We start from the raw sequence: 23,782 nt of genomic DNA, 5'->3' as shown, positions 1-23,782 counted from the left end.
CTATATAAAATTGTATAATTTAAATTGATATATTGCATATCCTTTATAACAATATAATTATATGTATGACTGTTTGTCTCTAGTTTATTTTAATATTTCATTTTCACATATAAATAGAAAGCTGCATATGAACTTACCTCTTTTTCTCATTTTCATTTTTATATGATATAAAATAAATTAGGTTGGATACATTTATAAGAAAATGACTAATAAAAGATGTTTTCTTCACAGGGGGGAAGTCTATCTGGACATTCACAATAAACTGACAAACTGTCTAGTTAAGCTAACTGACAAGTTCTAAAATTTGCAAGGTTACATTTGTTTTCTATCAAAGACAGCCATATTCTGCGATTTTAAAAGTAACTTTCACGTTTGCTTTGGCCAGGGTACAATTTTATTTAGGACCAACCAGACATCATAAAACTTCCTCTGTTGAAAAACAAATGTCAATATGACTTTATATTCTGGAGCAGACTGTTGTGATAACAAGATTCTCAAGATGGCTGCATGACAGCAATAATCGGTACCAGATTGGCACCATTTTCATTTAAGGCCAACCTGAGATTATAAAAAGTCTTTTAGTGAAAACCACATGTTTGTATGAAAATCCATCAAGGTTTAGTAGTGATGACAAGATGATTATCAACATGACCAGTAGAGACCTGTATGTAGAATAGCCAAAAACAGACCAGTAGAGACCAATATGTAGAATAGCCAAAAACAGACAACCAAAGCAACAGATGAATTCAAGGCAGGGTCATGGTCCATAGAGATCACATTTTAGTGGTAATTAAACAGCCACATCTCCTGATCCACTGAACGAATGAGCATCAAGTCTTCACAATGCATACCATATGTCAAATTAAGATTCCCAACCACAGTATACAGCATTCAGGTCTACTTTTAAGGACTCCTAATAATTCCAAACACTTATTATTTCAGATGAAAGCATCAAATGCTGTGCATATATTTACTTACCGTATTTTCTGCATAGTTAAAAAGTTGGTGGGAAACAACCGAAAACTCAGTTATGTTGATATTTAACCAACCATCCTTCAGAAATCCGAAAGTGCTCAATATAAACTGTTGCCTGGCATCTTGCTGAAACAGAAAAAGTATATCATCCTGAAAATTCTTTTAATGTTTTACACATAAAATATGTATGTATAGGCACACACACACATACAGTACAGCTAAGAACTGTTTCTTTTCTTTATGCATCATAGTGGGTACAGAGAGAGTATGGAGAAAATGAAGAAGAAAAATAAGTCATTTCTTCATCTCCACATGCATCCTGACCGAATTTACACAAAGACTGCTATGCACCACATACTTTCTCACAGATATGCATCCATTGATCACCATGGTTTACCATCTAAGACCCCAGCAAACATGTGTTAAAGAGTTTCACTCAGAGATAGCAAGTATGCATGGCAGGACACCAAGTTACCTATATCACTGCACTTATAAAGTAACAAACATGTTTTTATTTTATTTTTTCCAATCAAGATGAATGCTAATGCAACAGCTGATAACCCTATAGCATAAAAGCATCTCCCCAATGTTTCTTTTTCACCTATGTGTTAACTTCTCCAACATGCAAGGGTATGCACCCATTTCTAAAAATTCTGTGCTGAAATGAACAAAATGCATGAAAATCTTTACCTACTTTTAACTCTTCATTAAATCCATCCAATATTCATAAAACTCTTCCCTTTTTTGTTTTCAAATTGAGGAGTAAATTCAACCCCATTACTTTTCAGGTCTAGAGCAGACCCTAAAAGTGGTAACTATCAAAAAGGATTCAAGAAAACATGAAAAGATGTTATTTTACTGAATGAGCATGTGGGTGAATGATATCACTACAGGCTAATCAATCATTTGATAGCTGAATAAAAGAATCAACAATCATATGATCTTCAAAACAAAACTGTGAAAAAATTTAACATATTAGCATCAGTGATGCAATTTCCCAATTTCCAGTAATCTGAGATAGCACAATGTGATACCATTAATATTCATGAAACTGGAAGTTACCAGTGAAATGATCAGGCTTTGTATTATACTCTGCATCAAATTATATATGGATGAAATATGGAAAATTTAGAAAAGTAGCTAATTTGACTTCTACCCTACATCAGCTTATAGGCTGTCAAATACGTTTTATGTTTAATGAGCAATGTTCAATTTTTACCCCTAAAAGGTATGCTTCACCTACATGTATATGCTTAGGGCTGTTCCATTTAAACATATATGGTATACAGAGAAGGCTGTTCTTTAAAACTATATGCCAGGGTACTTTGATTTCAAAGAGTTCCTATTAAAATGAGTACCCCACATTAACATATTAAAAGTGCCTTCCCTAGCAGCAGAGAGGGTGAATCCCACAAACTATTTCGCTTAACAGAGCCTTCTATCGAGAACATTTTAGATAGAGTGATTCTTTTCACAAAATAAACCCTCAAGTCAGTAAACATGAAAAAATAGGCTTTCTCTGCTGACTTGAAGGGTTATCTCATGAAAATATCTACCTATACAACTATTTCTGCTAATACAAGGGTCTATCTTGCGAAAACACTCAGTATTGTTCAGCCCTCTCTGCTGCTCTGTGTTACATAAATCACGTCTGTGTCTGCCTCTGGAAAATATCCTGGCATGGTTTGCCTGTTGTTGCCCTTCTCTGCTGCTCTCTAGTTAAAAATTGTATCTAACCCAACTCGATATCGTGTTCGAGGATCATGTAAATTTATCGTTACAAATCCGTGTGGTTTTGCCTGAGCACGACTAAAGAAATGTTTAATCTTATTTATATCCATATCGCGGCTGCACCAAGTCTGATGTATATTTCGTAACGTGTGTGTGTCAATGCCGTTAAACAACGCAAGAATGTTACAGTTGTCCCTGATCACTTTCGGGATTTGTGTATATCACTGAGTTACATAAATCACATCCACGTTTTTATGTCTGCCGCGTGAAAATATCCTGGCAGGGTTTGATTGTTTGTCCAACATCACATCATCGTACACAACTAAATTGTTAATTCTCCCATCAATATCATTGATACTTGGTGATTCATCAATACTAGTAATAAATTCAACAACATCATCACCATCGTTTAGCAACTTTACACTTTCATTAAAATCTTTTAATACGCTGTAGCATCGCTGATCGTCCACAGATGGAGCTACCAAATACAACTTATCCCACTTCATTATTAAATTAAGAAACAACTGTGTCTTACCGCTCCCAGATGGGCCTATAATTATCATTCGAATTGAATTTGGTAGCACTGAGTTATGTTTGATTGGCTCTCGTCGTTTTGTAGCAGAAAAGTCAGTGATCTCCATTAGATATATTATAAAATAATATGGATTTATATTGTGTGAAATGTAGAACACGTACCCCAACTGCGGACATGACAACCACTACAACAAAAAATAATCGACAAGCGCTTACAGGCAAGTGTGAACGTTGCGGCACAAAAAAGTTTAAATTTATTCCGTCAGGTAAAAAAAAAAGGAGGTGATATTGCATAAAATTACCAGGAGCTCCGTGGGCTAAATACCCAGGAGAAAAACATCTTCCAGGATATAATTACTGTGGTACTGGAACCCGACTTGATATCAGACTTGATGCCTTAGATCAGCCCAATCCAGGTGAGTATCCGATAAATGCTATCGATAAGGCGTGTCATGCGCATGATGTAGCTTACCGAAGTAAGGATTTGCAACAGCGCCATCTCGCGGATGTGAAATTAATTCACGCGTTAAATGCCATCACTGATAAATCTTTCAAAGAAAAGTTAGCTAGCTGGTTAATAAAATCTGCAATGAAATCTAAACTTGTATTTGGAAGTGGAACTTCCCACTGGTAATTAATTATAATGGAGTCGATTTATTATTCCCCAAAAGGATATTGGAGAGGTAGCGCAGCAATTAGTAAACTCGCTGAAGCAGCAAAAGTTACGCGAGTTATTGCTAAAAATTGGTTATCCAAACAAGCAACATGGCAAATTTACCTACCGCGTCCTAAACAAATTCACTTTGCACATTTTAATGTTAGTGTACCAAATGAAGTTCACGAAGCCGATATATTATTTCTGCCACACGATACTATTAAAATCTGAAGACGTCAAAACACATACAAGTACGCGTTAACTGTAGTTGATGTTGCAAGTAGATACAAAGATGTGGAGCCGTTAGCGACTAAAACAGCATCTGAGGTTGCTTCTGCTTTTGAATGAATTTATCAACGAGGTGGTGGACCACAAAGTGGTCTGCGATGGCCAAATCTATTACAAGTTGATCCTGGCAAAGAATTTCAGGGTGCAGTATCATCACTGATGAAACAACATAACGTTACCATCAGACAAGGGCATACTGAAATTCATCGTGATCAGGCAATTGTTGAGCAATTTAATCGAACACTTGCTGAGCGGTTATTTGGATATCAGTATGCGAAGGAATTTATTCAAGATAAAAGATTGCGCGAATGGGTTGCAAGATTACCAAATGTGATAGCTGCGCTAAATAATGAAATAACTCGAACAACCAACATGAAACCTGCCATCGCGATCACAAAAACATATGTACCTGTACAACGTGATTCTTCAGCGCAGCCAATACTGGGTGATGTCACTGTGAGATATTTATATGAACCAGGTGAACCTGAAGGTGGTAGCGCGAGAGCGACTGATCCTATCTGGAGTGTTACTACACATAAGATTTCTAACATAACAAGATCCACTGGTAGACTAGCAATCTACAGGCTGGATTCGACTGCTCCTCAACGTGGATTCACACGTGAGCAATTACAAGTAATTCCCGAGGACACACAATTACCACCCCGATCACTTAACTAGCACCAAGGGTGCCTGCACCCAAGGCGCTGGCACCTCTACGTCAATTACATTCAAGACAGGTCAACATCACATTTTCGCGTGTATGACCGCGACTGTTATCTTTTCTATCTATGGTAAATTGTCTTGAATTTTTATTCGAATACCTCCACAGCATTATACAATTACAACCTGCGCAATGATTATTCTGCTGCTGTTTTAACGCGCTGATAAAATCAGTGTCGAGGTTAAAATCGCCATTATTTTTTTTGTCACTCTGTTTGTAACCGGCTAGTTTTCTTTTTATTATGTCGCTGTTGTTTTCAATGTCTGCGTTTGACTCTTCCAAGACAATTCTTCGCAGTTGAGATATTCTTCTGACTCTGGACACAGCTAAGTAAACAAAGTTTGAATATTCGATTCGATCATCAACAATCCAGACAGTTGTATCACTGATAGTCAGTCGTTGAGATGAATGAATTGTCATTGCGTATCCTAGCGTCCACGGGGATTTGTTAATTTTTAGTGCGTCTTTGACAGCATCAATGTCAACTAGCACAATATCATTTAATACTAAATTCTGTTTCCTTGACTCTGTCCCAGGAATATCAACATCTATATTCTGTAACCGCATATCAGCTGGTCTGTAACATAACGGCACTGGCAACATTGGAAACTTTTCTTGTTGTAATTGAAATAGCTGCTGTTGAAGTGTGTCTCTAACTATCTTTTTACTTGCCACTATCAAATCGTCTGGTTTCCATGTTTTCCAAAAGTCGCTTATTGAAGTTTCAGGAATCATCTCGCGCATAATTTCGCACTGAATTTTATTCTGTTGTAATCTGATTAATGTTTTAAATTCCTTCAATGTTGCATCAAGTGCTCTATGATCATCAGACACTTCTTCATAATAATCAACAAAATCTTTTAACCAATCATGTGGAGATGGACCAACAAGCTGAAGTGGCTGACGGTGATCGCTAGGGCTGTCAACGGGTACTCGGGTACCCGACCGTATTGAAAAACCCGGGTATTGAAACGTAAACACGGGTACCCATAAAAAAAAATCGCCACACTCGCCAACCACTTCAAACAGGTGTGACAGCTATGGCTTTAATTAGAAACCAGATCCCTGCTTAATATAAATAAACAATACATCAGAGAGTCTATTTGGATTAATAAAATTCATTGGCATTGTGCAACAGGACAAACCGTTATCCCCGAGGCATTATATACCAAGGTTAAAACATAGCATTGTTCTACAGGTAATAAACCTCTTTGTAGATGATAACTATTGATTGTGGGTGCTAAATGATCGGTACATTGCGTGCTCTTTTAATGAAATCCAGATGGATACCTTTGATTTCCGAACACACATGTCGAAGAAATCCCACAATTTATATTATGAACAATTATCACCTAGACACCTTGAAATCTTCGTAATGCCTCAAAGTAATCTTTGAGCAGCTCGTTGTTTTTCTAGTCGACTAGCGCTGCTAATTTTGAAAGTTAGCCATCATACATATACCGATATTTCTACTTTCGATACTACTACGTTTTTGTCATAACTATCTTAAGAATTATAATTCCAAAATAATATCATTCATGTGCTAACCGGTAGCCGGGTACCCGTTAAATTTCGCAACGGGTACCCAGGTTGGTTTTTCATGATTTTTGACAGCCCTAGTGATCGCCACACATTATCACTGCAGTATTCGCTGTTAGCAGCCAATCCAGGAATAATTTTAATATATCTAACGGTAACATACATATCGCATCTCAAATTATTTTCCCCGGGAATATATTTTGTTCCCATTCGATCTGGAGTCCATACACCACCGCTGTAGTTGAAAGAGCTGTGATAAGTACAAGAATTGACTCCTCACTGTTTCATCTCCCTGGCGAGCCTGTGTGTAGGTGTTAGCACAATCATATCTGAATCGAAAATCTTCGATTTTCCACGAAATAATTCAATCGCTCAAGTTGTCTTACCTGACCCGCCGGGTCCGTTCAAATAAACAGTTTTGTGTCTAGTGATTGGATCATACACAGATGGTGCGTTCGACATTTCTGATAATTCTGATTTACAATAATCATCCTTAATCATAACATCAGCGGATTCACAATATCCATGTAACATCTCCGCTTTTATTCTCCACGAACTCCATGATTCATTGTTGCTTGTAAAATGAGCCAGTGATTCTAAATATTTTCTATTGATATAAAATGAATCTGTTGCAACTCTAACTGCCGTGTCAGGAAATCTATTTATCATTGATAGCAAATTTATAGAAACATAAGCCAGCATCGAAGATCTTAAATGTGTGTATTGAGGTGATTCTCCGCTAATATAACTTACAATTGTGCCCAACTTTTCCCCGTCGGACAAGCGCGCGTCCTCCCGATTACAAAATATATTTCTCGCAACGGCGTCAGCAATTATAAAATCCAATTCAGCGTCATCGATAATCAGCCGCGAGTGATGTAGTTTATGATCATATGTGCCACCTTGAGTAAATTTACCGATTATTCTTCGTCCGAGATCTTTTGCTGTTTTTTCACTATTGCCGAGTTTGATCTCGAGAACTTTTGGAGCTTCACCGACAATGACATCCATGGGAGTATTTGGACTCTCTTGTGTATACTCTTCAATGACATCAATCAAGACTGATACGCTCCGGAGTTGGCAACCAAACTGAAGTCTGCGGTCGATATGATATGATTGCTGCACTGACCGTCAACGATACCAGTATTCGGCTGTCAAGCATATAGCGCAATAACACTATTGGTGCCCAACGCCTTTCACTAAAGTGTCTGCCAAACCAAACATAACAGCACGGATGAAGCTTTTCCACGAACTCAAACGAAATCACACGAGCAAATCCTGTCAGGGAAAAATCAGGTAACGGACCATTTATAGCAACTCCTGTCATCGAGTTCGTGGGATGTCCAAATCGCTTAAAATATTCGTTACACTCACCCATCCCGAGAAGCTTCCCGGATAGCATGCAATCATATCCACGGAAATCATACCCCGGTAGTCAAACCAGGTATTCTACAACCCGTCATGTCCATACTCGACACAACTCAATTGTATATCCAAGAGAAACTCAGTTCGGGTTGGTCTCCATGAATTTCTTTCTCTTGCAGCGTGGGCGACAACACTCGGAACTGTAACACAATTAGTTAATATATGCTCGGTGTTTTCTTCGATTTCACATATTTCTCTGCGAGTTTTTTCATTTGTTGTTGCAGAGATTCCGTCCGGTATAAGTCGCCGTTAGGTTTTACAAATTGATCATACTTGCCATCTTCGGAACTTTTAAACAACCACACTGACACAGGGTCGGTTTTACTTATCTGTTTAATAAAATCAAATATATTCCCACGATAATATTTCACAACACGATCCCGCTGAAATATCGTAACTGTGTTAGTCCAAGCGTAAGCATTATGATCAATGATATTTATTGGAGCTCCGTATCGATTATATTTCGATTTGTATAATACTTCCTCTGTTATCGTTGTTATGGTTATGGGAAATCTTAATGCTTTTTCTAGCTCTGCAACATCGCTTATTGATGCTCCTGTGTGTTTGACCCGCTCAGCCCACGCTGTTATCTTGGACTGTCTTAACGCAGTCAGACCGTTTCCCCGCATCACATTTTTAAAATGTTCCATTACTCGCTCGGCTACACAATTCAGCCCCAATGACGTAGTCATTGACGAAGTTGTCCTCATCGGGGTGAGTTTATAAATTTTTGGTTTTTTATCGGATAAATTCCATAAATGACCGGGGTCACAGGATATGCTCGAGCGTAATATGGTTTATCAATCCCAGTCAGCATTCCTGGTTTGGAATTTTTACTTAACAGAATGGTCTTTCTGTTAGCAAGGACAGGGTCGAGTTTGTCATGGATAATCCATGTATCAGAATCTGCTTGCACAATAAATTTTATTCTGAAAAAATATTTCCGACTGCCTTGATGTTCATCAAAGAGGTAATCAATAACTGTTTTTGCTCATGCATCATTCATTGTAGCATCGATGACAGAGTCAACATTGACACCTTTGGTGTCGCATATAATTTTAAATGACGACCACACATAAATTCTTTTTTGGCATTCCTGATAATATCAAACAGATCAGTCAGGGCCCGTCTCCGCGAGTCAGGGGTCAATCTGTCAAGATCGAATCTCCCGGTGTCAATGGTAGATAATCTTTCAAACTCCTCCATATTATATTTAAGACAAATATTTAAATAAGAAATATTATATATAGAATGAACAAATGCAAGTGGCTTCAAGTTGGGTCCGTAATTCCTTGTAATAAATCCTGCAGAAAAGAATTCTGCGGGACACATTCCCAAAGCATCCGAAGGGGAAGTTTAGGGCCAATACCATGCCTGCGATGTGGTGTTGGGGTCAGGGGTAAAACACAGTTATGTGCAATTTGCAGAGGAAAACGATACCGTGAACTCAAGTGATATTACAACAACAAAAATAACGACGTTGCGCTGAAATCCAAGCGTGATTATATAACTAAGTTTTCAGACAAATCATAAATTAGACAAATATATTATTATATAAATGAGCCAAGAATTTGTCCCACATCCAACCATTAAAAATTATGAAGCGAATCGCGAGGGAATAGTCAGACATTGCAGGTTGAAAAAAACCAGTTGGTGTTGTTAGTAATACTGGTTATCTTAGATTCAATACTGGGAAAAAGAATTATCATAATCACAGGTTTGTGTTCGAGTGTTTCTTTGGAGAGATCAAAGACGATCTTGTAATTGGTCACCTTGATGGACAAAAACTTAATAACTCTCTTCAAAATTTAAAGGCCATCACACAGAGCGAAAATTCTGCACAAGGTGGTACTGGTAAATTTGTAAAAATTCCCAGAGCTGTTAGATCTTTCAACATAAGTACCTGTGAAGAGAGAATTTTTCGGTCAATGGCCGCGGCTGCCAAGTATTTCAGTATTCACCCAATGTCAGTCCAACGTGTTGCAGAAAATATCACCAAATCCGCTCTGTCAAAAACACGTGGACAAAAGATTGTTTTCCATTATCACTAAAATCTGAGGATTTTTAATGGGAGATAACTTCGTTAAGTATATATCATGCAATTAGTTCACTCCCTTTGTCAATGTGATTGTGCAATACTCCTTGAGATGTCATTACAGGTAAATTTATCCAGCGCGACTTAGTGGTATACAATTATTACTTTTTACAGCTGGTCTATAACACTTACGCATTCACAAATACAGGTATTTTTCAAATCAGAATTTAAATTTAGTTCAGTTAACGATATACACTACAGACGGGTAAAAGGTTCTCCGTGTACAGGTAACACGATCTCCAATTACTCCCCCTTTGGCAAAGTCAAAGTGACTTCGTCAAGGTGACTTTGTCAAAAACTGTCAACACAGGCGGATGTATAATATTTTTCTCGTGGATAAAATCTTTATTTTATTACACTTGTTCAGTTTTATGGTTCATCTGTATTTTCCACACGATCATATTTAAGAAAAAAACAAATAAAACATTTTAAACAAGTCACGCCCTTCGCGTGAGCTATTTTTGAATTTCCAAGTATCAGTCAACTTAAATACGATACGATCTTATTAGAAGACGGAGTCTTCAAAGTTCAACAGCAATCAATGTCGTCTCGTCATATCCGCTCATGGCGGATGCTTTTTGCGTCATCTAGGGGCTGATTTTGGGGGGATGGTATACCTGCTGTTGAATGTAGAAAATGACTCCGTTAGGATAAGTCGTCTTACTGTAAATACTGTACCGTCCTACTATAAATACTATAAATACTATGTGTCTGTACCGTCCTAGGATAAGTTATATATGGGATTGTAAATAGTGTAAATACAATGCTGTAAATATGCTTCTATATGTACTGTATCGTCCTAGGATAAGTTAGAATTAAGTCATGTATGGGATTGTAAATAGTGTAAATACAATGCTGTAAATATGCTTCTATATGTACTGTACCGTCCTACTGTAAATACTATAAATACTATATGTCTGTACCGTCCTAGGATAAGTTAGAATTAAGTTATATATGGAATTGTAAATAGTGTAAATACTATATGTCTGTGCCGTCCTACTGTAAATAGTGTAAATACAATGCTTCAGGGTCAAACGACCCACATTTTTTTCTTTTAAATATATAATATTTATTTATATATATAAATATGAATTACAAAAATATCAATAATGTGATTGTTGCTATTAAAAAATTAGAAGAGCGCGGATTTAATATATCACTAAATTCTGAAACAATTATGTCTGATTTTGAATCACTACATGAAGCTAAATGCGTAGGGCGTTATATTCTTCCTGCTCAATATCAATTCATAAAAAAAATTCAAAATAATTTGTATAAATCGCTGGCTACAGTAGAAGAAGCACAAATAAATGAATTTGTTTCATTGTCTCGTGCAATTGAAAAGATTAGGTTGGCATTGGCTCAAGAGTATGAAATGAAAAAGATAATAAATACTCGTGTAAGAAAGTTGAAAAATTGTATGTCCGCTGATGAAATCAACGATGAAATCAAGGACGAAGTCAAGGATGACAAAGTCAATGACGAAGTCAGCGCTGCCAAGGAAGTAAATACCTCACCTTGATTTACTTACTTGGAAATGAAATCGAAAGTAAAAAAATATATCACTTTTTTTTACTTCCTCGTCAGCACGATAGTAGTTTCCTTAGTTGGTGGGGTTTAATGCAGGAGTGTGCATAATTGAGAATTTAATCTCTGTCGCATACAATTGAAATAATATGCTCTCGTCTGAGATTATCTAACTGTTGCTGTGTTAGTAAGAAATCTTTGTCTCTGTATTCGTCAATAATGAATTTAACTTTAATTTCTTCTTGGGTAAATGCAGCCTTAACTGCTTGCTCGAGCACTTGTTTGTCATACATGAAAACATCTGTGTGGTGGTACATATTTGAGATTTATAGATTTATATAAATTGATCTAAGATCAAAATACGCATATATATTCAAGGATTTGATGTATACCGCAATGCGCGATCACAACATGATCTTTTGTTAGTCGCCGTAGTTGCACATCAGTCAGTATAAAATCGTCATTACCGTATATATCAACAATTATTTTTTCCGGGGTAACTTTTCCGGTTTTGACAGCTTCAGCAAGAAGTTCTTTATTATGTATGAAACATTTCACGCAGTGATACATAATATAATACTTATATGATTAATTGTGAAATATATTTTTCTGCAGATTTCAATAAAATATATATATTTATTTTACTTTTTTACTAATTTCTATGATTTTTACTAGTAAATACCCTATCAAAATTAGCAAATTGGACGATTTCTGTGATTTTTACTAGTAAATTACCTTTCCAAATTGAGAAATCGGACGATTTCTGTGAATTTTACTAGTAAATACCCTCTAAATTTCAGTGAATTTGTCAGTGTTGCAGAAAATATATATAAAATAACATATTTTTACTGGAAAATTATGGAAGTCTTAGACTTCTAGGATTTCACAAGCAGACTAAAATGTAGTGTTTCATTCCACAAATCAAGAGGATTCCCACGTTGGTCTGTCAGTGCGAAATTTATTCTGGTCAGCCATGGATTATGACATCGTAGATAGACCAGATTGATCGGCTCTTGCACAATCAGAAATCCAGGTGGTTCTTTCGAGTAAATGAATAAAGAATAAATCCTTGCTGGGCTTGATTTGATACTGTTGTGTCCGTGCTGTAACTGCCATCAATGACATCACACACAAGATTGACCGCGACCACTTCAGTTATGTTTACGATGCCCGGGGATACATGCCGGCCTTGCCCTTCGGGGTTATTGTTGTGTCTGAGGACAGTTGGCTCCAGTAGTGATCACCTGTGTTGTGTGAGTATGTCGTCGAAGGACTCATTGATGAGGTCAGTGACGGATTTTTTCAACTCAGGAACATTATACCCAGGAAATTTAAAATCCGGCAATGTGGCTTCCGTCAGTGAATAATGGTCTAGAAATTGTTGCTTATAATGATTTATGCCATCAGTAAAATCAATTGTTGCCTGAATTACTCGCTGGTTAATATATTCCATGTCGGCGGCAAACTCGTAATATTTCAATCCACATAATAATTTCGCTGCATGAACTTGTTATATAAAAAAGATGTTCTTGGAAGAGCCGCCATAGCTGCATTAGTTGTGTTTTATGTTCTTGATTAATGGTTCTAAAAAATTCAATAATATCTTTTAGCTCAATAGGATAGAATCTAGCCCTTCCAGGACTTCGTTCATAATTAAAATCCCACCGAATATTGTCCGCACTGTATAAGCCAATTCTGCTACCCAATGCTGCACTTTTTATAGCATTTAAATGGTGTATATATGACGGGGTAATTTCAAGATATGACTTACTATCAGTGACATAGTCGGACTTTTTAGGTGTTGGTGGTATTGGTGGCATCGGTGGAGCAACTTCAGGCCATCCTAACACTGTTCTGATCGAACTATTGTATATATCCATGGCATAGTCTGGAGTGTTTATTTCGATCGCGGATGACAGCCTTGGCTCATGAACAGTTATTGTTATCTTTGATTCCTTTGTTGTGATGTTTTTTATTCGATGTTGTAATTCCTCATTGATTTCTTCGATTTGATAAGACCCGGTTGGTAACCCAATGACATTCAATCTGGTGTGCCATCGGGTTTATTTTTGTATGCAAACACAAACGAATTATTTGCTGGTAATCCACCAAACGACACTGATCTGATATTGGGCCAACTGTGATATACTCGTAATTGTGCTAACGCAATCTCGTTTACTGGAATCGCAGTTGGAAAATTAATACTAAATTTTGGTTTAGTTGAGGTTACTGTTAACAAAGATGTTCGCGCCGGGTTTGTATTTGCGACTATCTGCTGAAGTAATTCCGATGACATTGTTGTTATTTATCTGCTGTTGTTTCAAATCGAAGTACTTTGTACTCTGAGTATAGTCGTTGTACACCTTTGCCATTTGCGCGAATTCGGAATCTGATATTGTTGTATCGTCAAGACTGGATGATATCAGCGCCGACAATTTCGTGTAGGTGCTCGTGGCTGCGCTGTTTAACTTTTCATACAAGTGCAATTTTGTTAGCGTACACGAGGATATTTTTTTCGCGATAATATTATCAACTCCTGCAATTGTCATTGATGTTGAAACTGTAATTGCGGCCACAGCTGTAGCTGCGATTGCAGTTGTCACTGGTGTCAGCGCTGATAATAATACTCCCGTAGATGCAACTATCGCGGATACCGAATATACTATTGTGTCTAACACGGTTACACGCTGCTTGTATATTTTTACCTTTGCTGTGTATTTGTTAATAGTATTTTTTAACTCTGACTGCCATTCGCGTACTTGATCATATCTGTATTGTTGCGCTGTTGATTTCGTCGTTGACTTCGTCAATGAGGCCATTTTATTATTTTACGCAGTAACCAATTGAGGCGTTTCAGCTACAAATTCCAAACACCACCAGTAAGATGTTGCAGTTAATTTCTTGTCGGCGGATTCCAGTATAAATGTTTCTTCAGTTCTGCTATTTAATATGATAGTCACAACCCCGGAATACTTGTCGGTGGAATGTCTCCAGGGATATGTTGTGAAGATTTCAAATTTAGCGGCACTGAACACAGACAGCCTGTACACTCCAGCGGCTGTTGCTGTATATTTAATAGTATTATGTTGTCGAGACCGTGTTGCAAATCCAGATGATACCGTGTATACTATGTTGGTGATATGCCCAGGAGTAACTCCAGATGGTATTTTAACCAAACTGGTTTTGTTAATGATCTCAGGAATCCCCGCTACAATGTTTTGCTGTGTTTGTTTGATTGTGTCAATGTTGGTCTTGATATCAGAAAGTTTTATGTCGATGACGGGAGGGGTTCCAAAGAACTTATCCGTGGCATCATCGGTTTTTTGAAAGTTTCTGCGAAATCTTGTAAACGCATTTACATGAACATCATACTTGGCCCGCAACATGGTTAGTTTACCATCAATGGCGCTAGTGCCTGTGTCAACATATTGTTTATTTGCAGCATCTTCCAACGATGTTGGATCCGCTAACATAGTTATTTTGTTACCGTTGAGATTGAGTTCACCTGTCATTGTATCACCGGTCTTTTTTACACGTTCCCCTGCAGCTTTTTGCGTATCATCTCGCAACGCCGCGATTGATATCAGCGAATCTGATTTTTCCTCTTTCAGTGAACATAGGGATGTTATTCGGAGTAGCTCCAATAACCCTACAAATTATTTCATGCCATTCGATATCGCTGGTTTTTAGTTTTCCGTGTCGGTCCTGAAAAATAACAACCTCATCTGGGTCTATTCTGGTCAGACTTAAAAGATTGTCGATTTCATCTTTGGTCGCATATTTTGATAAATCCACATCGGCGTGCTTCACTTTTCTGTCGAGAAGAGATCTTCCATAAATATCAACCATTATTTGATAGGAAACTGTTTAAATCGACCCATGGTATACTCGTGCATGACTTTGTGAGGTGGTTTGGTTGACGCTGATATCGCATCAAGAACATTCAATACTTCACTGCCACATATCGGAGGATCGGTCAGTGTTTGTGTTGGCAGTGTTGAGTACCAAACTCTTGTCGTTGTCTTTGACAGGGAGATGTTTTTTGTATATCGGAGAAATTCAACTGGTGGTGCTAACCCATACAAATCAAAATAGATAATTCCACGTGGATCGATCACGTAAGCAACCCAGTGAGTTCCAGGGCGTTCGCTGGTATCAAGATTAATAATTCCGGCTTCTGGATTATTCGGTTGTTGTGGTAATTGATCTTGCATAAAGACGCCTCTGAAATTTTTTATATTTAATTGTTTAACAGCATCGAGCAAATCAAAATTTGACATTGGTGTGAAAATACTAGCATTTTTTAGAACCGTTTTGGGTACCATGACGCCGGAGTTCCTGGAAGTCTTAGACCTGATCCGCAAGCGGATCTCCCCTTTTTTTTGTATCCTTTCCCTGTGGTTTTCTTTAGTGCCATTCCAGCAGCGGTTCCAACAGCTCCTAATATGGTGGCTTTAGCAACAGCTGGGGCAGCAGCAGCTATCAGTGCCGGTATTGCTGCAAGAAGAGGAAATATACCGCCGGTTTTAACCATATCTTTGACCGCGGCTGGAGAGAAATCAAGTTGAGTTCCAGTTTTCGCCTGCTTTGCTTTATTGAAATGTTTTAGTTGGGTTTTAGTTAATGACAGTTCGTTTGGACTGCCCATTAGCTGATCATATTTTAGCGTTATCGTTGTCCCACATGTGCTCGCGTTTCTCGATTGTAATTTTTTCACCTGACCAGGAGTCAGAGTGACACTAACGTGACTGTATGACATTTCTTATAATTTTGCGATTGATCTAATTGTCTACACATTGTTTTAACAATGTCGGAAAACTACGTTTTCCACTGGTGCATCAACGAATCTCATTCGGCCGCCAGCACCTTCAAGTAACATTGTTTTATCAGAAAGTATAACAGCAACTGCTCTGTAATTATCTATAACGCCTGCTCCTACTAGGGGTCTATTCACGGTAGCCCGAAAGTGCTTATCAACGACAGACTGTCTGGTTAAATCAAGATGCTCTAACGAGAAGTAATAGATTGGATAATGAGATATAAAATCCAATTGTGATATTTGCAAGCCAGTATCGATATTTAGATCACGCGCTAGATATTTCGTCAATCGTTGATATGCACGTGCAACATGATTATTACCAAAATTTAACAGTATGTTCTCAGACGGTTCTTGATGTCCGTTTATTCTCAGAGAAACGTCAGTGATACCAAGTTGATCAAATATCATATGCGAACGTGTTTCATTACCCACCCGTGCAACATCCTGAAGAGCAATAAAAATATGTCGCGGTGCGGAAACTCCCTGCTGTGATGCTATGTGCCATGTAAATAAACCATTATTGGTATTTTGAATACTATCTGTGGCTGTTGTAAGCCATGATAACAACACTTTACCACCTTGATCCATAAAAGAAAGCAGTCGCTGTTCTTCAGTAATTGCAGGAGTCATTACCGGCATCCACAGTGATAGTTTTGTTATGTTTACCTTACCCTCGTCACCTAGAGGTCGCCATATAGCATCATTGTCGTTGGCTTTTCTAACAAGCACGACCGTATGTTTTGCTCCAAATATTACCTTTTTGACACCTCTGCAAAATCCAAAGATGTGCGACAGTGGAATGGCACATGAAAAATTTCTGCGATTACCTTTCAACATTTGTCTACGTGCAGCGAAACCTAAATTAAATTCTTCATTAGCACCATGAACCACCGGCCACACATCAGCATCAGCTGCGTTGGCAAAGTTTCTTGGTTGTCTAATATTGTACTGATCACTGTTAGGAAAATTAGAAGTGTCCTTAGCAAACATCATTGATGGACCAGCTGATCTTGTATAATCATCAGAATATCTTGCTAGACCAATTATTGTTGTAGCAACATCGACATCCCTCTGAATTGATTCAATATTTTTTCCATCAATCATGCAGATAGCACTATCAAACAAGGCCATAATTCCGTTATTGACAAAACCAATTTTAACCGCATCCCCGTATACTGTATCATCTGTTTTTATAATTTCACCTTCTACTTCAATAAATGCTTCAGCGGGCAGGAAATATCTACCTGTATCTTGAACTTGCAATTCAATTCGTCCTCGTTTATTTGGTTCTCGTGCGTCATAAGAATAATACTGATCATCACGCACTGATTCATTTTTAAGGACCGGTTCGTCTGTGTCGAATGCTGGGTTGGATTCCCATTTAAACATTTTATTATAGAAGTTATCGTCTAAAACGAAGACCACTTCCCACCACCAAACTTGTGTTTATTTGTTCAGGATTTATCAGCGCTGCTAGTTTTTGATTTGCAGCTTCATTTATTACTTTACTAACATTTGCGGGCATGTCTGCGGTGGCTGTAATTTTACTGGTGGAGGTTTTCTGTGTATTAATCACGCTAGTCTATCCTTGATTGCCAAGAATGCTTTACTGGCAGCGCTACCAACAGCGCCGGTAGCTTTATCTTTGATAACATCAATAGCTTTTATTGATAATTGTTTTGCGATCGGTATTGCTTTAGGAGCCATCCTCGCAAATAAACCCCGAACAACATCGCTGAATCCATTTCCATAAGTCATCCTGTATACGGGTACTCGTGAATTTACAACCCTGACCATAACTGGTCTATGATGGGAATTGTGTACGATCATTTTATTTAATTAGTTATTTCTCTAATCGCTGTCTGTGAGTTCATCAATAAGTTTTCGGTAGATGTGAGCATCCATGATGCCGCTGCGAAATAATCGCTGACAGATATCAGCCGCTTCATTAATTATTTCTGGTGAGTTATTTCCAGCCCGCGCTCCTCCTAAGAGAACTTCTAACCGCGATACGTCATTGATGATATTATCAGGGCAGGGAATAAAATCGCCCCCCCCCAGACCACTGCCAGTTGCGCTGATGTCGGGGGCATCGTAAAATTCTTCTGGAGATTGTGGTCGTTTTTTGGTTTCTATATCTTTTGCAAATTTTTTATACCCGGGATCTTCTGCATCAACAGGTAAATTTTTAGAAGCAAAATATAATAAAGGGACCCAGTCTTCGGATTTTATTTTTTTAACGTATTGAGGGTTTAGATAATTTTTTCTAGAATCATAACCATGTGCAGCAATATCGAGTAATTTATCCCGTCAGTAAAAACATTAAGAGCTTTACGAGTAAGAAATCCTACAGGTGTGGGCCGTTGCCGCATCGATGAAGTTTGCTCAGATGGTGAATAGGGAGGTGGAGGCCCTTGTGGTTGTTTACCTTTGTCAATCTCCTGCATTGCCTTTATAAGTTTTGCAAATTTTAGATCATCAGATTTGACCGCTTTTTTGTTGTAGTATACACGATACGCCCATCTAACAAAACTGTCATCAGTCACGGAAATATATTTCGGGTTTAAAACTTTATCTTTGTTATATAAACTCGCTAATATCAATTCAGGTAATTTTTCTTCTGGTGCGCTCTTAAGGAGTTTAATAAAACCCGGATCAAATTTTGCAGTCAGTTCAACACTTTCTTTTACGGCTTTGGGTGCAGTAGCTTCAGCGACTTCAGTGCCTTCTTCAGCGGTGGGTGGAGGTTGAGCTATCAGTTGGAAGATCTCGTGAAAGTTTTTTTGTTTGTTTGGTTCTTCTAGCAATTTTTTCAGTCTGCTCGGCGGTTTGTTTTAGCACTGGAAGAATACCCTTTTCATCTCCCAATAAAGCTCTTTCTGTGATCTCCGCAGCTTTCTCAGTAGCTGTTGTAACGGGTTTAAATAATTCTTCTGCACCTGTTGCAAATTCAACTTGTGCTTGCTGACGTTCTTGAAGTTTTTGTCTTACAGAATCTCTCACAGGAAAAAATTTTTTTATTGCTTCTAGTCGCTCTCGAGCTAATCTAGCGGAATGTGCTTCTCCAATGTTGGCCATTATTGTTAACTTAAATTTTTAATTCACAGCAGCAGAGAAGGGCCACAACAGGCAAACCATGCCAGGATATTTTCCAGAGGCAGACACAGACGTGATTTATGTAACACAGAGCAGCAGAGAGGGCTGAACAATACCGAGTGTTTTCGCAAGATAGACCCTTGTATTAGCAGAAATAGTTGTATAGGTAGATATTTTCATGAGATAACCCTTCAAGTCAGCAGAGAAAGCCTATTTTGTCATGTTTACTGACTTGAGGGTTTATTTTGTGAAAAGAACCACTCGATCTAAAATGTTCTCAATAGAAGGCTCTGTTAAGCGAAATAGTTTGTGGAATTCGCCCTCTCTGCTGCTTCCCTCGGTCCCATGTATGTTTTACTGGAACAACCTTTATGCAATACCCACCTAATGCATTCAAATCAAGCTAAAAGTGAGTTTTCATTATTTTAAATTAACCAATAATTTGAAAAAAAGATTAAAATTCACATGGAGTTACAGGTAATAAAACATCAAAACTAAATGCAATACTGCTGCCAAAAGGCCACTTGGTCTTATCATAACCTAAGAAACAGTACATATTTAGTATTGCAATATTTTATGAATCGGTCAAATCAGAGACTAAACTGCCAACATATAGGTCACACTGCCAACATATAGGTCAAACTGACAACATACCAATACATCAGACCATTCAAATACAAGTTATAATCCATGTCATGTGCATGAGTGACAATACTACTGTGTAATTTAAAAAAATAAAACATAGAAACTGCAACAAGTCATATAGTAATTCAGTATCAACTATTTTAGTAATGGGTAGGGGTGGGTACTTTATTAAAAATCATGCTGCATTACATTACAATATTAAGTGAAATATTGAAATATTATTGCAATATATTGATTTAAGAAAAATTACAGATTACTGTAAAATTTATTGAAATAAAATGACTGCAAACTGCAAAAAATTACTTAAAATCAGGGCTGAGTAAATCCCATAGCCCGACGTCCCGGACTACCCGGTAGTCATTTTTGAAGTCAGACAAGTAAAATTTTCCAAGTCACTAGACCGGGACAAGTGCTTTTTAAAAATGTCAGGCTAGTCCTTATTTTCGTGCTTTAATCACTATATCTGCCTTTATTTGGCCAATCATGCCCTCTGGGCATACTGAATACTTGATTCTACCCCTCTTCGTGTATACATTTACATCCTGTTACCGCTTGACTGCATATTGGACTAAGCAACCAAATTATCGGCAAATCAAAACACGTCAAATAAAAGAAAGCCAGTATGATCAATTAGCAGTGTTGTATGCGGTTTTGTTGCAACAAGTTTACTCAATCTAGATCATAACAAGCGGCTCACTATGATTTTAATCCAGCGAGTCAGTGGAATTAAATTAATGAAAGGTACTTTACCGACATCAGTGCTGGTTTCCTTTATGAACTGATTAAATGACAGTAATGATTCTTTAATTTATAATTGATTATACAGATGATTAACTTCCACGTGCAATATTGTGTTTGAAGCGAAACAATTACGCTAATTAATGAGCTGTTTCAGTTCGTATTTAAAAGAGAAAATTTATGTTATGATCTCTTTAGAAGTAGTTGTCAAGCAAGCTGATACTTACTCTGTGGATAAAATGAGTTTGCTAAATTATTTTCGCAAGGAAGGTAACAATGGCAATTCGACAAAGGTAAATTTGTTTGAAAATGGAGAGATAAAACGTAAGACGGATACCGAATGTGCGGTAGCTATTTCTGAGTGTGAACAAGGATTTAGTTCAATGAACTTAATCAAGACTTCTTTAAGAAATTCCTTAAACCAAAAGAGTTTACAAATGTTAATGAACATTTCTGCAAATGAACCAGAGTTTGACGACTATCAACTGCTGGCTTAGTACTGGTGCAGGTGGCAGACATATACATGGACATATTTTCAAATCCATCAGCTAAAACATATATACATGAACCTAAAGAAGCCAAATTTTTAACAACCAATGTTTTTGAAAAATTAAATTCTTTTAAGAAATAATTATGTTGTATGTTATTATTATTTTTTTCTTCTATGGATTAAGTACATACGTCTCATCAAATCTCGGCAAGTAATTACCATTTTGGGACCAGTGAAAAGTAAGGTGGGACTAGTGAAAAGTAAGGTGGGACTAGTGAAGAGAAAGGTTGGACTAGTGAATTTTCTGAAACCACTTGTCCTGGACTAGTCGTTAAAAAAAAATTTGCTCAGCCCTGTTAATATTATTTAATTACATAATTAAAATACAGTTGGAAAAATGAATAAAATGCAGTACATTAGTTTCATTCTAACACAGAAATAAAGAGTTACAATTTAAGTCTTTTGTCTGAACAGTTCAGTTTGTGGTTTACTTTTTGATAAACATAAAATACATAAAACTTCAGTTTGGTCTTTTCATTGTCACTTTACCCAGTGTAGTTCAAACTGAATTGCCTTGAAAATCACAGACTTTGGCTAAACCACAGTATTATTACATATTAGAAAAATAAATATTTAATTTTATTACGTTAAATGAGTAAATGCACACACATGACCACACTGAAATGCACCTCAGTCATCGACCAGCATAGAAAACAAAGTAAAACTATCTGCTGATCTATGGAACATTATGAGCATTAATAAATGTAACCAAAATTAAAAACCTGGCATCTTGTCTTAGTGTATTTGTTGTTTTTTATTCTTTTCTGAGTTTTCTGAGGGAGGGGAGGTATCATTACCTGTAAAAATTACTAACTTTACTAATTCAACTCACATAGCAAACCTATGCAAATGCCATTATATTAAAAATTCAGTAACCTTACATTTCTGAATGCTCATATCAAACCAAAAAATTAGCAGAGACTCATCCTTGATGACAGCTTCTTCATGGATACTAACAAAAGCCTATGAAGCAGCTAGGTATGAATCACACCAGGCATTTTTCAGCCAATTACAGAATTTTTTTAACATGTTCCTCACATATACTGAAAGAAATTAAATATTCCTCATGTACCAGAATTACTGCTTATCATGGTCGACTAGGTATAAACATTCCATCATAATTTAAGTTTAATATAAGTTTAATAACTTTATCACTAGCCAACTTACTCATAAAAAACTTACTCATAATAGGAAGGAGATTTTAACTAGTCATTTTTTTGTTTTTAACAATAGTTTTGTTCTAGTACTGTTTGCTCCATTGTAAGTTATCAGATCAGGTCTTTGCCACAACCACATAAAGAAAACCACATAAACTGCTGCATTTTCTGATCAACAAGAGTCTGAAACATGTTTTCGATTCCATACCAGACAGTCATGTGCTGATTTCAGTAATGAGATTTCCGAAATCAAGTCTGTAAACGGACTGAAATTCCATCAATAAAACATTGTCTATTTTTGTCCTGTTCCAACTTGGAAAAATTCAAAGACCCTTCACTAAATTGTCACCGTCATTACCAACCAATCCTGGCAAGCCAAAACCATATATATTTTGTGTTCACCCATTTCTAGACAGAGTTTCCTTGTTCCATATTATTAATATTGTCTCGAGTCCTATACTATCCACCCATCTGTTTGTAATGGTTGTTATCGAAATCAGGGTCCAAAGCCACAAGGTTCACGGTTACACTCGCAATTTTAGCTAAAGGTGAGAAAGAAAGAAACACTTTGTGACTCTTTACCTCAATTTTCAATTTGTGTATTTTCGTATGCACACAATGTTCTGCAAAAATGGATATAATAACCAGTGCAATAACTGCAAACTTTGTACTTCGCTGGGTCATCGTCAACACCTCCATGTTGGAAGTAAATAAATTAGTCATCCATGTATCAAACATTTGGATTCACCGGATTTTAATGATTTGTCCAATCAGATTTGTTCTAACAAATAAGCATAAAGACAAACCTAAAACCAGTTGACGATGCGAGATCCAATAAACTTCCCCGGATCCACTTCTTTTGTATTGTATTCATTCGCATATGTTTCCACTCCAATGTTTGGGAACCGCTGATAAAGGAAAGGCACAGTGACAAGTTTGTTCCACAACTCTCACAATTCCGAGAATGTCTGCTTGCATTTCTTGGATTGATATTTATTTCTGAAAAATATGATCTGTATGGAGCGGACATCTAGTTCAAAATGACTGCAGAAGTATTGTATATTTCCAATACCCACACAGCAGGTCCCATTTTAAGTTTAAGAACATTTTATTTTGTATGCATCGCAAGTACAAGCACATAAGGAGAGAGTCCCATAGAATATTTTATTCTGACAGTGCATTTTGAAATACGAACACAGCCAATAGTATGATAAATGATAATTACCGTTTCCGTCATATTAAAAAAAAAATAACATACTCATGCTTCCTGTAGTTATAAATGAACAC

General features: G+C 37.1%; 1 protein-coding gene across 1 annotated transcript in view; it reads right to left on the bottom strand.

Annotated features, from left to right (window-relative positions):
• Window positions 1-23,200, bottom strand: part of LOC149778333 (protein GPR107-like) — a 94,061-nt gene extending 70,861 nt beyond the window's left edge. The window contains exons 1-2 of the mRNA XM_089939147.1: window positions 23,078-23,200; window positions 979-1,101 (exon numbers count right to left, since the gene is read on the bottom strand). Of these exons, the coding sequence (XP_089795273.1) occupies window positions 979-1,101; window positions 23,078-23,194 (240 nt within the window). The 5' untranslated portion in view covers window positions 23,195-23,200. The remainder of the gene's footprint in view (window positions 1-978; window positions 1,102-23,077) is intronic.
• Between the last annotated feature and the right edge of the window lie 582 nt (window positions 23,201-23,782).

This window comes from Sinohyriopsis cumingii, chromosome 17 (genome assembly GCF_028554795.1).
Source record: "Sinohyriopsis cumingii isolate HCF-2022 chromosome 17, ASM2855479v2, whole genome shotgun sequence".
NCBI lineage: Eukaryota > Metazoa > Mollusca > Bivalvia > Unionida > Unionidae > Sinohyriopsis > Sinohyriopsis cumingii.
The sequence above is the reverse complement of the archived record's forward strand: the minus strand, read 5'-3'. Positions and strand labels throughout refer to the sequence as shown.